We start from the raw sequence: 14,769 nt of genomic DNA on the forward strand, positions 1-14,769 counted from the left end.
CTCCATGCGTGACTCTGTCTGAATTTCCTCTTCTTATAAGGACAGTAGTCATACAGGTGAGATTTGGGCCCATCCTGATTGATCTCATTTTAACTTAATTACCTCTTTAAGGATTGTACCTCCAAATGGAGTCACGTTCTGAGATATTGCAGGTTAGGACTTCAACATATGGGGAGACAGTTCAGCCCACAACCCCTTTCTTGGGGCTGAGCTTCTTTGCAAGTCCTCACAGATGGGGACCCCTGGAGGTTCCTGCCCAGGTCTTCCTCTTTTCCCTCTACATGCTCCCCCCGGGTGGTTGCCTCTGTTCCTTTAGCTCCAGGTGAAAAGTCAAAGTGTTAGTCCCTCTGTAGTGTCTGATTCTTTGTGACCCCGTGGATTGTAGCCTGCCAGGCCCCTCTGTCTGTGGAATTCTCCAGGTAAGAACACTGGAGTGGGTTGCCATTCCCTTCTCCAGGGGATCTTCCCAATCCAGGTATTGAACCCCAGTCTCCTACATTGGCAGGCTAATTCTTTACCATCTGAGCCACCGAGGAATCAGTAAATGGACAACATGCCAATCTACATGGATGGGGATTGGATACCCCGCCCTGCCTCCTGAACTCCAGACAGGCACTCCCAACTGACTTCTGACATCTCGACTTGGTTGTCTCATAGGAACCTCTAATAACTTGCAGAACAGAATGCATCATCTTCTCTGCAAATTTGTTCTTCCTTCTCTGTTCCTTAGCTCTGAGAAATGGCACCACTCTCTATGTCCTCAACTAACAAAGCCAGGAATCCAGGGCCATCTTGGACTGTCCTCGGCCATCCTTTCCACACGAATCAGCAGGAGCTGAGCAGTCCTAAACCTCCTCGCTTCTCTCCATCCCATCCCACCTCTTGGTCCAGGCCCCTCGTCCTTCACCTTGACTGCCACAGAGGTCTCTTCCCCGGTCTCCCCAGCAGTCTTGCCTGTTCACACTACCCTCTGCTCCGGTGACGGCTGAATATCCATTTCCCTACTTAAAGCCTCTGCTGGCTCCAGCTGTCTTCGGCCTTGCAGCTGCCGGCTCACTGACATCTCCAGTGTCTTCCTGCAGCTAGCCTCTGGAAAAGAGTGAGGGCCCTGCTCTACTGCCCGTCCCTCTGCATGCACACGTGTGCAGAGGCTGAGAGCCAGCCGGGGGCTGATGGCAGCCCCCCGCCCTCATTTCCCCGCTGGATTTGGGTGGGGGTCTTCAAGGGGTGTCTGGTGCCTATGTCTATCTCCTCATTTGTACACCTTCTCTTTCTCCATGTTGTTCTCTCCTTCCTTCTCTTCACCCCTCTGCAAGGCCCAGGGAACTGGAGCGAGGTGGGGTCTCCAGATCCTAGCTCCGGTTGAGGAGCTGTCCTTGTCGAGAAGGAGCCAGGCTCTGACCTTGGACAGGCTGCCAGCAGCTTCCTCGGAGTGAGACACAAACACTTCTGGGCTACTGCCTGAGAGACACATCTGGTACTGAGGGAAGCACGGTCCTGGGGGGTGAGGCCTTTCAGGGAATGCTGAGTCTTTCCTGTTTGGGGAGCTAGTCAAGGGCAGTGGGATGGGTGAGAGGGCCCGAGCAGCAGCAGCTCTGGGGGACCGAGGGAGGCTCCATCCTGAAAAGGAGGTTGGGCTCCCCAGGGCCTTGGGAAAGTGTCACTCGTCACTGCTTTCCTCTGCTGGCACTCTGACTCTCCTCCTAACCATGGCCTGAGTGGGAGGAGGGAGGCCCTAGGGGCCAGTGGGTGGGGATGGGGCCGGGGAAGCCACATTCCTGGAGTGTCAGTGATCTCTGGGCTGGGCAGAAGTTGAGACCCCGAACTAGCTAAAAACAACAAACAGCTCCCAGGAGGGATTTGCGTCTGTCCTGAGAGTCAAGGATTTCCGTCCGGATGGCGGCCGTGGCCAGTGAGGCTCTTAGCAAATTCCCCAGAGACCAGGCGGCCCCTGACCTAAAAGTACCACTTTGAGAACAGACCCCTCCCCCATCCTTTTTCCCCCTCCCACCCTCCTAGGGAGGCCCTGTGCCTGGGGGGGGGGGGGGGGGGGCAGCAGCCCCTCTGACACCGGGAGGCGTGTGGAGAAGAGTCTGGGTGCGTTCCTCACCTGGTCTCTCCAATACTTACCCCAGTCCAGCGAGCGATGCTGTTCTTGACTTTATAGCCTTAGCCACACCAAAGTGCTGCTGGAAATGTTCCATAAACACCTGACCGAATGAATGGGTGAATGGAGGAAGTGATCAGCTAGAAGTCACAGTCATGCTGAGGCCAAACTGGAGCGGGAACCCGGGGCTGTCTGACCATGAACCACACCTCCACTACTTGGTCCCCCTGGCAGGGAGGCCATCAGCTCCATCAGCTTCTCCCTGCAGAGGGTGCACGATGCTTGGAGGTCCCAGACAAGAAGCCAGGCCTCACCCCTGCAGGAACTCTGGGAGCTGCCTGGAATTGGAGGAGCCAGAGCTGTCAGGAGGTGGCCAAGGCCTGGCCCCGAGGGACTGTGGAAGAGTCCGAAAGGGGCAGAGTTGCCAGGGATGGTACCTTGCACAACTGCCAATGCCAGGTACCATTCTACTTGGCTCACACCTCTCCCTCTGAAGTCCCTCCTGGCCCCCAGGCTGTCCAGAATGCATCCCCCCACCCCGCCCCCCGCAATGCCTCCCTCCTGTCCTCTGGCTATCAGCAGCTGAAAATATACCAGAATCCCTTTTCTACTCATTTCCTTGCAGTGGGCCCTTAGTGGGTGCTGCATTCAGCACCTGCTTTGTAAAGGGTCCCTCGGCAGAGTTTCAAGTCACCCGCTTGTCCAGCTTTCTGCCCTCTCCTGCTCCTCCATCCTTCTGTCTCTCTTTCCCTATGGGCCTCCCAGCAGGCCTGACCCTCCTAGAGGATTGGTTTGCACCTTCCTCAGGGCCTTCCCGCAAAATCCTCAGTCAGCTGTTGGCTTGTTCCCACTGTTTCCCCAACCCCACCTCTCCCACCCACAATTCACAAAGCCAAGCCCTGATGCCTTAAATCCATCATTTATTGCCCACACCTCAATAGTATTACATAAATCACAGAGTTTGAGAAATTTTCTGAGAAGGTTAAAAAGACACCGCAGAATAATACCCTGGGAGTGAATGAGGCATGAGTGCTGGCGCCTCACTCGCTCTGACCCAGGGCTGGAAATCTACCTTGCTTCCGTCCACCGGCCCTTCTCCTCTCAGGCCATCAGGACAGGAGATCAGCTGGCTCACAGTCAGGAATTGGAAAGGGGTCGGTTGGTCATCTCGACGTCTTGGGCTTTTAGTCCCTGTGCTCTCAGATTGCTCTCTGGGATGGCAGCAGGTTAGCCCCAAGCCTGAGGGAATGTTTGAAGTGACCAGAGGAGGGTGGGTAAGTACATCAGGGCTCAAGATCAGCAGCAGGCATCCCTTGTACCATGGCACAGCTGGGCCAGGCCCTGCCCTCAGGGGGTCCTGCCTCAGCCTCCACCCTAGATATGAACCAATCTGCCCACGAGGCCTCTTGTCCTCTGGCCTCCGCAGAGTGGAGGATGGATGTTGACCAAAAGTTTACCCTCACGGCATTTAATGCAGCCAGACCAGGACTCAGCAACATGGCCAGCTGAACCTCTGTCACTATTAAACTGAGATCAGGATCCTTTGGCACCCACCCCTCACTCCCCTCTCCCCAGGAGAAACCCCCTTAGCTCACATGAAATTGCATTGGGAGCATGACCGGAAATCACCCAGGAGACAAAGTAAGTAGGTTATGAGATGCCAAGGCCACAGGACTCCCAGGGCTGGGGCAGCGAGCACACAGGCTGAGTTGGAAAGGCCCCCGTCTCTGCCAGGGCCCTGGAGGGGATGGGAGAGGGGCTGCGGTGGGCAGTTTTGGTCCCAAGGCAAAGTGCAAAAGAACAAGACCCTGTGAGAGATGGGGCAAGGTGAGCTTGAAGTGAGCTTTTCACGAGAGGACCCAGACATGCCCAGCCCCGAGTCGTTGGCACATTCCCATTATAGAGGGATTAGCTAAAAACAACCTGCCCGTCCGACACTGCTCACATCCTCCATGCTGTCTCCGTCTTCTCCCTTTACTGATGGGCTGCTCCCTCGGAAAGTGGGGAGCCCTCAGAGCAGTACCCTGCAGAGCTAGCTGGGGGGCACCAGGGTCTGGCTGGGAGGAGAGGGCAGCAGGGCCTTCTGGGGATACGTGGTGTCAATGCCTGTGAAGGCCCACCTCACAACTACCCTGCCCTAAAGACAGGAAGAGCCGCCCATGGCCACACACTTTCTGCCCTGCACTGGTCTTTCCTGCCTCGGTGTGTGTTCATCTCTGGCCAGGTCTCTCTCTCAGGGTGAAGTCACCAGGGGAGCTGAGGCTGCATATCAAAGGCTCCACTCCTGCTAGGGCCAGGTGAGGGATGCCTGGAGGCCAGGCTTCCTCTTTGTTTGGGCCTTTCAGAGGGGTGTGTGGCAGGGGGGTTATCCCGTTCACCCTCACTGCAGGCCCTGCTTCCCTCTGCAAAGCTCCTGCAGAGCTCTCCTCTTTCCTGGCCTGCCAACGGGAGCCAGCAGCAAGGGGCCTCGGAGACCTGTGCTCAGTGAGAGGTGACAGCATGGGCACGTGGGCACACGCAGGCCCAGGCAGGCACTCTGCCCCCTGCTTCAGAACTGTATAGTGTTTGGCAAAGGTCAAGTGCTCCCAGGATGTTCACACACAGAAGGGCAAGGTTCTGGTGCTGAGGCCAACCGCTGGCCATTCCCAAAGGAGCCTGCCCCGTTCCCAGTCCGCTGTCCACATTGGGGATGTGCTGGACTGCCCAGCAACTGAGCAGGACGGGCAAAGATGAAGTCTAGCTGAAAGAGCAGGCGGGAACGCCTCCGTACAGTCCTCTGGTTCCAGGCAGAGAGTGGAGACTCAGTGAAGGGAGGAGACTTGTCCAAGGTCACACAGCCCATCAGTGCCAGAGCTAGGGCCTGCTGTTCCTAGGTTTGATGCTCTCAGGTCGATGCCTAGAGATCTGGGCTTTGGGCACAACACCCGCCTGCTCGGGAAATGATGAGCTGGTAGGCGACCCAGTGGCTGGAAATGACAGCAGGCAGCCTGGCTCTAGCCCCACCCTCGGCCCCAACACCCGGCTTCCAGCCTGTGCCTGGAAGGAAGGCCTTCCCACAGAGGCCAGAGCGCAGGCACAGTTTCCGCCAAACACTACTCCTTCTTAGGGCCTCCTGCCTGGAGCCGGAATCATCTTGGGTTTCAAATGGATCAGGGCTGCATGAAGGGTGACGACAGCCTCAGTGTGGCACTGGGCTTCATGCAGAGGAATTGGTTTTGCAGGAGTGGCGTGAATGAAGGCTGGCCACACTCAGAGCCAGCGGCCCAAGGAATCTTCCAGTGCCCCTTGACTTCCTGGGCCACTTGCTGAGGAACTTCCTCACAGCTAGTTCATCTGCCTGCCTCCCCTCCCCAGCCCAGGCAGCTATTGGGCCTGGCCTCAGTAGCATCTTAAAACCAGCAGCCCAGCCACCGAGACCACCAACTCCCAGGCCTACTCCTCCTCCCACCACCTGCTGCCTCTGGGCAGCTGTAACCGAGGCTTGATTCTGATTAAAAATAAAAAAGAAATCAAGTATAAAAGGATCCTAACCCTACCCCATGGGCACTCTACAATTTTTCAGCTTCACACATAATTGTGCTAAGTAGAGTTTTGACAACCCCACGTAAGGCCCAGAAATGCACTTGATTATTTTTTATAGTAAATGTGTCAGAATTCTTCTCCCTTATGTTAATTCGTGAATAGATTAGTCTCCCTACCACTGTGGAGGGAGTACTCCCCCAGGTGGCCTGGGACTGGGCGGGGGGTCAGCTTGTCTCTCCCTGCAGGTGCAGCCCACAGGACTCCTTCCTTGCCCCCAACTCCGGGCCTGGACAACGCTCTGTCCCCAGGCCGGCCGGCCAGCCACTGCTCACAGACCCTTGTTGTACACCACTGTCCGGCTGCTCGTGGCCCGGGCAATCTCAGGCTCTAACTGGCTTGTTTCGATCTGAGGAGAGAGTGAGAGAGAGGGGAAAGGTGAGGGGGATGGGAGGGAGGGGACAAGTGGGGAGCTGGGAGCAGCGGTCAGGACCGCCTGGTGCTGACGCTTCTCCTTCTGCCCCCGGCACCCCAGCCAGGGCCCACGCATGCCGCCTAGTGACACATCTCCCGTTTCTACTGTCCTTCTGCTGAGGGGCTCACGACACCCCTTCCAGCCAAGGCTGTACCTCATCCGCTGCCAGCACGTCCATGTAGGGGAAAGTCCTCCCCTCTGAGTTCTCCGTCTCCCTCATCTCCAAGGACCTCGCCCCCAACAGTGCACAAAACACGCCCAGGCCACACCCTGGGCCTGGTCACCCCCGGGGCTGTTCCACCCAAACTCAAATCCAAACCCTACCCTCTTGCACCCCACCGTCCCCTGTCCCTCCAGGCACCCTCCTCACTCTCCTATCTGCTTTCAGACCACCGACCCCAGCCCCAGACTCTCTAGAGCTGTCTTCACACCCTCCCCCTCCAGCCTGGATGTGAGAGGCCACCGCTCCAGCCTCTCCAAGCTGCAAGGCCCTTCTGACCTGACTGGCAGAAGGAGCAGCTCAATCATGCATCTACCTTCTCCCTACTTGAAGCTGACCACTAGCAGAGACTGCTCAACTTTCACTGTCGTGACTTTGGCTGGACCCTCACGGTGGCCAGCAAATCCCCACCCCTGGGCCATATGGCTGGTCAGCTCTGTCTCCCATTCTCCACAGAGGCCGCCGAAAGCCTCCTCTGCTCTCCTCAGCCACCCCGCCCTCAGCTTCCCACTCACCTTCCTACTTTGGAGTGAAAACAGAAGGCCTCACAAGGCACCCCTCAGCTTCTCGTCAAACCCACCACCTACCTGTGTCCACACGCTGCTCCGGATCTGCCCTTCTGCTGCCCCACTGCGGTTATCCCTCCCCCCGGAGGACCCCACACCAGAGACCACTCCCAGATGGCCAACCCTGTTCCCCACCTTTTCAGGGGCTCCTGCTCATTAGCAGAGAACCTCCCCTCTGATACCCCCTCTTACCCCAGGTCATGTTCCTGCTACCACTGGGTCTCTCTCCCCCCATAACAAGCACGTTTCTTTAAGGCATTGTCCACTCCTTTAAGAGCAGCTCCATCTCCTCAGCTCCCACTGATTTCCCAACCCACTGCAAACCTGGTTTCTGTTTCCACTCCCCTCCACAAAAGTCTTTCTCTCCAAGGTTACTCCTAGCTCCCTTTCTGTGACACCTACTGGACGCTTCTCACGGTCTCGGGGTCCCTCTTCCCTGCACACAGCTCCATAGGTACTTCTATTTGACCCATCTAGAACAGAACTGAATTCCTGTCTCTTCCTCCCTGACCCCAGCTTCACACCAACGTCCAACAGTGCTCTGGCTAGGGACCCTGGGGGCTTCCAGACCTCCACTCTCCTCCCCTCACTGTCTCACCTCCTCCAGTCCCTCTTTCACCACAGCCAGGGTGAGCCTTCTCAGCAGCAAGTCCGATCATGCCTCTCTTTGTTATGAAATGGCTCATCGGCACCACTGCCCTCGGGGACCCAGACCCTGCCTCCCACTCGCCACCCTGTCCGTGGGACTGGGGACACGGCACACCTGCCTATCACAGTGCCTCAGATTTGCGGGCTTATTCACACCCCGCGTCTTTGCTGAGCTGCCCCTCTGCCACTTCCTTGCCTGGCCAACTCTGATTCCCTGGACCTCAGCTCAGCTTCCAGGCCTCTGCTTCAGACATCTTCCCTTGCCCAGGCTGGGTGTGGCCACCTCTCCAGCCCCACACTTGCTTCCCTTTGTACACTTGTTGTAGCACATGATTTGAGGCTGACTGCTTGCCCCTGTTCCCCTTCCCACGGTAGATCGCAAGCTCCATGAGGCAGCGAGTGCGTGCTGTTGTGCATCCTGCGTCCTCAAGGCCCCCCGCGCCAGGAGACGGTAGGTGTTCTTAAGTGTTGAGTCAATGAGTGGAAAGAAGAAAGGCAGAAAGTACTGGGAGGGTAGGGTCCCCTTGGAGTCCCCACAGCAGCCCAGATGTTGATCCACAGCTCTGGGGACTGAGCCAGTGGGGATGCCTGAGCCCCTAAACCTGAGGGAGCTGAGAGGGAGGCACTACCTCCTGCATGAGGGGCCCCGGCCTGACACCTGCCCTGGGTTGAATCAGGAAGCACCAGTTGTAAGTCAGCTCAGCTGAGCCTGATCCCAGGTACCTGCTATATATCAAGACACCGCAACCCTGGGGAGCAGGCAGGAGGTGCCATGGCCTGGCCCAGCTTTCGGAGAACTCAGTTATGTTTGCGGCCAGACAAGAGGGGATTCACTGTGGACTGCAGCTGGCAGGGACCCTCTCCCTGTGGTCTCTGGCACCCCAATCCACAGGCCACTTGAGAAGGCCAAAGAGACAAGAACCAGGCTCAGGGCCCAGGCCTCTTCCCCACCCGCTCTCCTCCCGCCACCTCCTCCCTCCCCACCCCGCTGGCCTCCGAGTCCCCTCCACCCCCCAGCTCCCCTCGTCCCCACGCTGCCACTGACACAATGCACAGTGCCCACGCTTAAAAATCTAAATGCTTTTGAAAATGTTTAACCTAGTTAGACAAATTAGCAAAAATTTGTGCAAAACAATTTAGGTATTTAAAATATTCAATGTTTTTAAAAAACTGGAAAACTGTTCTTAGCTTTCAGCTGCAAAAACCAACAAAATATAACATCCCAGCAATCTTACCATGAGGTGTAACATAACCCTTCGGGAAAGCTGTTAAACAGCTACTGAGGCATCCTGGGAAATAGCACTTCATTTATTCAAATGCACATATGTCAGGCTTTTGCACCATATGTCATTCCAAGCTATTTACAGTAATAATTAAATCTTAATCAACGTTTAACCTCTGTAAAATGTTTGAAGAATCCTAATCACCCTTCAGACTGCACTAATGAAGGAGAAATATATAAACATAAAAGGAAAATGATGCATAGATATCACGCTGGAAAGAACAGTAATTGCAAAATTGTATTTCTTTTAAATATAATCAGTAAATGATGTAAAGTAAGCCAAGGAGTATTTTAAGTTAAGACATCTTGGATGTCAGAGGTGTGAGCAGCTAATTTTGTTCTGCTACCCATAACAGATGTAGCATATTTTATTTTAGTGCCATTATTAGCAACTTCCCATGCCGGCTTTCACTGAAGCACTGAGTCCCGCATTAAAATCAGAGAGGCTGCTCACCACCATGGTGGAGGACCACGGGCCAGGGCCACAGCCTCCTCGGCCCGTTCCCTGGAGAGCACTGGCCCTGGTGGAGACCGAGACCTTATCCTCCCAGTGGAGCTGTCGCAGACCCAGGCTCCCCCCTCCAGCTCCCCACTGAGCTGAGGACAGCAGGTAGGAGGGAAGCAGGGGGGAGACGCAGGCAATGGGAAGGCTGCGGGGAAGGGCGGTGGTCGAGCCCCTCAGCTCAGGAGCAGGCACTTGGGGACAGATGGCATCTAAGACTTTTCCTCTCATTTCAATTCAGTCGGCCCTTAAGTAGCAGATGCTTATGGCTGCCAACGCCATACACTGGGCTGGGCACAGAGATGGACAAGACCAGCCCGTGCCCTTGAGAAGCTTCAAGTCTAGGGGAGGAGTCAGACAGAAAAACAGATGGATTCCAGAGAGATAAAGTGCCATGGCAACTGGGGAGGAGTTACCATGCACTGGGGGTTACCATGCATTGATGAAAGAACAGGAAAGGAAGACTTCTCAGGGGAGGGAAGCCAGGAAGAAATGGGCGTTTTGATGAGAGGGCAGGAAAAGCTTGCTGGGGAAGGGAAGAGCATTAGCTGGCCAGCATGGCATGTTTGGTGTGGGCAACGGTGGACAGGTTGGAACATGGAAGAAATGGAGGCGGAGCTGGGACAGGCAGGCCCTCGTAGGCCACATGAACATGTCAGCATTTTATCTGAGGGCAATAGGGAGCCATTGAAGGCTTCTGAGCAGGGGTGGTCCAAGATCCCCATCTTGCTGGTGGTAGTGGGATGGAGGAGTAAGTGAGGGGGCAGCTGCAGGCATCAGAGAAAGGTGCCAGGTCCTCCCTATGATGCTCCCAGTGGGGGCTGATGGGAGGCTGTGCTGGGGATCCTTTCTGAAGACAAAACCCTTAGGAGTTGATGACCAATTCCATGTGGGGGTGAGAGGGAGGTGTGGAGGATGACTGTGCGTTGGATGATTCCTAATTCTAGCTCGGGAGCCGGGGTGGCTGGTGACGCCATTCTCAGAGGCAGGGGAATATGGGGGGTGGGTCGGAGTGGGAGTGTGGTAGGCTTGGGTCTCCCAGGTTGAGAAGCGGAGGAGGCAGGCAGGTCTTGGCGGTGGAGCTCTGGGCAGGGGCCTGGGCAGAAGAGTGAGCCCTGGATGTGAGAGCACAGTCAGAGCCCCGGAGTAGAGGAGCTTGCCCAGAAGAGCAGATGGCAGGGGAGGGCGCCAGGCCTAGGGAACAGGCACATTTGAGGGGCGGGTGTAGGGAACAAGCCCATGATGGTGGGCTTGGGGGGCCAGCCCAAGGAGCGGAGACAGTGATGGAGGGCGCCACAGACAACAGGCAGTGTGGACATCAGGCAAATAGTTTCAGAATGGCCCCGGCGAGGACTGAGAGGCTTTAGTTTTTGGTCTTGGCAGCGGGATTTGGGTGGGATTTGATGACCTCCTCCTAACCCTCACTAGCCTCTCTCACTTCTCTCATGGGCCAGTTCAACAGGTTAAGGCCTCTCCAGTTCTCTGACCATAGCTGTGGCTTGAGCCAATGCCCCAGCTTCTCCTGGGCTCACAGATGCTGATGCAGGGGAGGGCGGGGCAGGGACCTCTGAGCTACCTACCCTTTGACGATCACCTCTTTGCAGTTGGTGGGGGGGTGGATGGGGGGGGACCTGAGTCTCCTCCACAGAAATCATATCCAGGGCTGTGCTGGTAAATGAATGTTGTTCAGGTACTGCGTGAGGGCAGCTAACCAGCTCCAGGGCCCTGAAGTAGAGACCGGGAATGTGTTCTCCGGGGCTCCCCCTGGTACTTGGGGTAAGGGGAGAAGCAGAATCCAGCTTCATGTGCTACGTCAGCAGCAGAACAAATGGTGTGATGGCCACGGTGGTTCACAGGTGGGTTGCGGATGGAGGGAGAGGCCAAGGCCCAGTGAGAGGAGTGAGTGTAGCAAGAAGAGGCCACTGGCATCAGCCCAGAAGGCTAGAACCCCTGGGGAGGGGGCCAAGCGCAGGGGCTTGACCACAGAGAAGCTCTGAAGGGCCTCCTCTGGGGAGAAGGTGACCAGGAGAAAGGAGGCCGGACAAGGAGTGGCCACAGGGAGAAGGGTGACCCAGGGCAGGCAGCCCAGGGGGCCTGCAGGGACCTCTGGGTCCCTCCCTTCATCTGATAAACCCCTCCCCAGGTGCCTGTTGACCAGCAGCATCGGCTGATGGTACCCCACCTCAGAACTGGGGGTGTCAAGAAGACATGGTTTGTTGGGAACAGGCCTGCTTTGCCTTGAGATGAGCAGTGCTGCCCTGCTCACCCTCACGGACTGCCAGGCAGAACTGCACCCTGGTCCCACAGCCTCATCCAGATGCCCTCCCCAGCCGAGGCCCCACCTTAGTCTCCAGACCCAGCTCAGACTCTGCTCCCATTGGAGCAGATAGCCCCAGAACTTCCAGTTGCATCTAAGGTCAGAGGCAGCAAGCAGGAAGCACCAGCCTCCCTGGAGTACCCCCAGACCCACTGGCCCCAGAGCACCCTAGAGCGGCCGGATGGGCTTCCTTGGTGGAGCTGGAAGGGTTAACCCTGAGCTATTCGCCTCTGTCTCCTGGATCATCTTGGATGGGGGGCAGAGTCAGGAATGCATGTGGGGCCACCTCTGCCTCTGCAGCCTGGGAGCACACACACACCTGCAGCCAGCAGCCAGCGGATAGTTTACATATTTGAACCTGGAGCTAAGGTGCTGAGACATAAACAGGAAACTGGATCCCCGGCCTGTGCCCCATTCTCTGGGGCTTTTACCTACTACAAAGAAGTTCCTCCTCCTTGCCTTTCTTCTGGTGGCTTTTCTGCCTCCTTTTCAAAGGCGCTGGGCAGGGGGTGGGGTGATATGCATGACCCTGTGACATGGCTCAAAGCTGCCTCCTGCTCCTGGTCAGGGGTCTGGGCCTCTGAGGGTCTGCAGGTGGTGGCGACATTGACACAGATCCAAAGCCCAGGCCAGCACCAACTTGTTCAACTCTGCCAAGCACGGAACCAACTTGCCCACTGGGTAGCCGCAAACCACCCTCTCTCATCAGGGCTGGGCAGACCTCAGGTCCTGCTTAGATATGCACACCCAGGCCTGAGCATCACCCTGAGCATTCTCAGAGGGCAGGGGTGTTAGGCCAGGGCTGGGGAGCAGCTGGGGCCTGAGCCTAGATCCCTGGGTCAGGCCTCCAGTGGTGGTGCTGGGCCCTACTGCCTTCCCAATGAACGTCAGACTCATTGACTGAACACTCAAAGCCTTCTGCCACCTTTTCCTGCCTCCTCATCCACCAACTCCTCTCCATCATGTGTTCAGGCTTTGAGGCCTAATCCGCTAAGGCTGCCTGCCACCTCCAGGAAGCCTCCCCTGATCTTCTCAGACCAAATCCATTGCTGTTGCCTCTCGTGTCCCTGGCACTTGTTTCATCTCCATCACACCCCCAGCTACACACTGATTTGTACTCTCACCAGCTATGTGCATAGTCAGTCCTTGATAAAAGTTGAACCAAACTGAACTCCTCAAGTCCAGGGATCCTACGTTATATTTTCCATCCCGCCCCCCGCCAACTGCCCAGCGATGTGCATCCAGGGAATGTGCAGAGACCCCTCCCCACTGGAGCTCCTGAGGGGCCCCTTGGTTGGCCAATCTCAGAACCATTCTCCCACCTCCACCTTCTTCAGGCCTCAGTTTCCCCGTATGTGTGGTGGGGAGATTTTCTACTCCTGGGGCTGGGATGTGGATAATATCAAGAAATGGATGAGAGAACCCTTTGGAGGCTTAGAAAACCTGCTTAAAGGAAGGCAGGACTCCATGGTTATCCCACCACCAGCCTAGGTCTTCCTCACCTATGTCTCCTCACGGCTCACAGGTACACCTAAACACTTCACATATACTGACCCGTTTAATTGTCTCTGCAAAAGCTTTGCATAACCAAGCCTCCTTCCTTCCTGCCCTCTATTTAGATAGGTGTTCTAGAAGGTCCTGGAAAGAGCTGGGGCGGGATGGACTGAGAGGTGTATGCCTGTCACCAGGGCACGTGTGTGCATGTTCGTGCACGTGCTCATGTGTGGGCTTGCGTGCACGCGCAGGTTTGGGGTGGGGGTGTGCAGAACAGGCAACATGACAGGTGGCGTTGGCGTTCCCGGGCTCTGAGCGGCTTTGCCATTCCCATCCATCCCTCCTGGGGGGTCCTGTGGGCAAACTCCAAGAAAGCAGCGGGCGGGGAGGCGGCAGATTTCTGATGGCAAAAATAGCCCGCTTCAGAGTTCAATAGGGACTGATTAAAGCAGTAAAGGAGAAAAGCCCCAAACAAACATCTCCAAGCAAAGTAGGAAATGGATTTGAGATTGGAGGGGAGGAGACACCTGCTCTGGGAGATGGTCAGTCTTTGTGGACCCAAGAGGGACACGATACCCCCTAGACATCACCTCTGGTCTCGTGTCAGCCCTGGAAGAGTGGGAGAAGCAGGAAGCAATCAAGTCAAGGTGAGCCCAGATGAGCCATGCTCTGCATTAGGTGTTGATAAACAGTGCCAATTCTTAGCCTTAGCGATGCCTGGAGACAGTACTACCATCCTGGGGAGGGAGGTGGGATGCAGGAAACATGTGACCAGAGTCTACACGTGTGGGGTGAGACAGATCCTAGTGGGGCTCATCAGGGAGGACTTCCTGGAGGAGGAACCTCTTCCAGAACAGCTTGTGTGCTAAGTTCAGTCATGTCTGACTCTGCGACCCTGTGGACTGCAGACCACCAGGACCCTCTGTCCATGGTATTCTCCAGGCAAGAATACTGCAATGGGTTGCCATGCCCTCCTCCAAGGGATCTTCCCGACCCAGGGATCAAACCCATGTCTCTTACATCTCCTGCATTGGCAGGCAGGTTCTTTACCACTAGTGCCACCTGGGAAGACCTGAATATGAACCTGAGCCCATTCCCAACTCTTTTCCATTCTTCTTGGGAATTCAAAGGCTTTCTCAGAGAAAAAGAGGCATGCTGGGAGAGACATTTGCTTCTGGCAGGTCACAGCTTCCAGCCAAGCTGGTTGCTATCATTTTCCTCAGGGCTAGTGATGAGGAGAGAGATGGTGGAGGTTCTGGTACCCACTGGGGGTACCCACATTTTTTTCCCATACAGGGATGGTGTGCCTCTTTGTTTCTTAACTATGGAAGCTGGGAGGGGGACCTGGGAGGAGTAGGGGAGTGAGTAGGGGCATGGCTAAGCTTGACATTCAAACACCTCATCTATAGCATGCATGTGACCTCTAAAAGCCAGTCTCTGAGACCGGGATGACTAGAGTGAGGACATAGGAGGGCCTAAGCTTCTGATGCCCTAGACCCTGCAGGGCTGAGTTAAGGAAGGGCTTGGCTGAGAGGGAGAGGTTGGGGGGTTAGCAGGGCTGACGGGGAGCTCTGAGCAGGAAGCCCTGGGGGGGCTCAGATGATGTCTTTTCTTCCTGTCAAGGTGTTTGGCAGAGCCT

The 14,769-nt window shown here is 56.0% G+C and overlaps 1 protein-coding gene across 3 annotated transcripts in view; it reads right to left on the reverse strand.

Annotated features, from left to right (window-relative positions):
• Positions 1–3,010: 3,010 nt before the first annotated feature.
• Positions 3,011–14,769, reverse strand: part of SFXN5 (sideroflexin 5) — a 125,094-nt gene continuing 113,335 nt past the window's right edge. For all 3 annotated transcript variants that reach the window (XM_043918373.1, XM_043918375.1, XM_043918372.1), the window contains one exon: positions 3,011–6,035. In XM_043918373.1, the coding sequence (XP_043774308.1) occupies positions 5,958–6,035 (78 nt within the window). In that variant the 3' untranslated portion in view covers positions 3,011–5,957. The remainder of the gene's footprint in view (positions 6,036–14,769) is intronic.

This window comes from Cervus elaphus, chromosome 11, assembly GCF_910594005.1.
Source record: "Cervus elaphus chromosome 11, mCerEla1.1, whole genome shotgun sequence".
Lineage (NCBI taxonomy): Eukaryota > Metazoa > Chordata > Mammalia > Artiodactyla > Cervidae > Cervus > Cervus elaphus.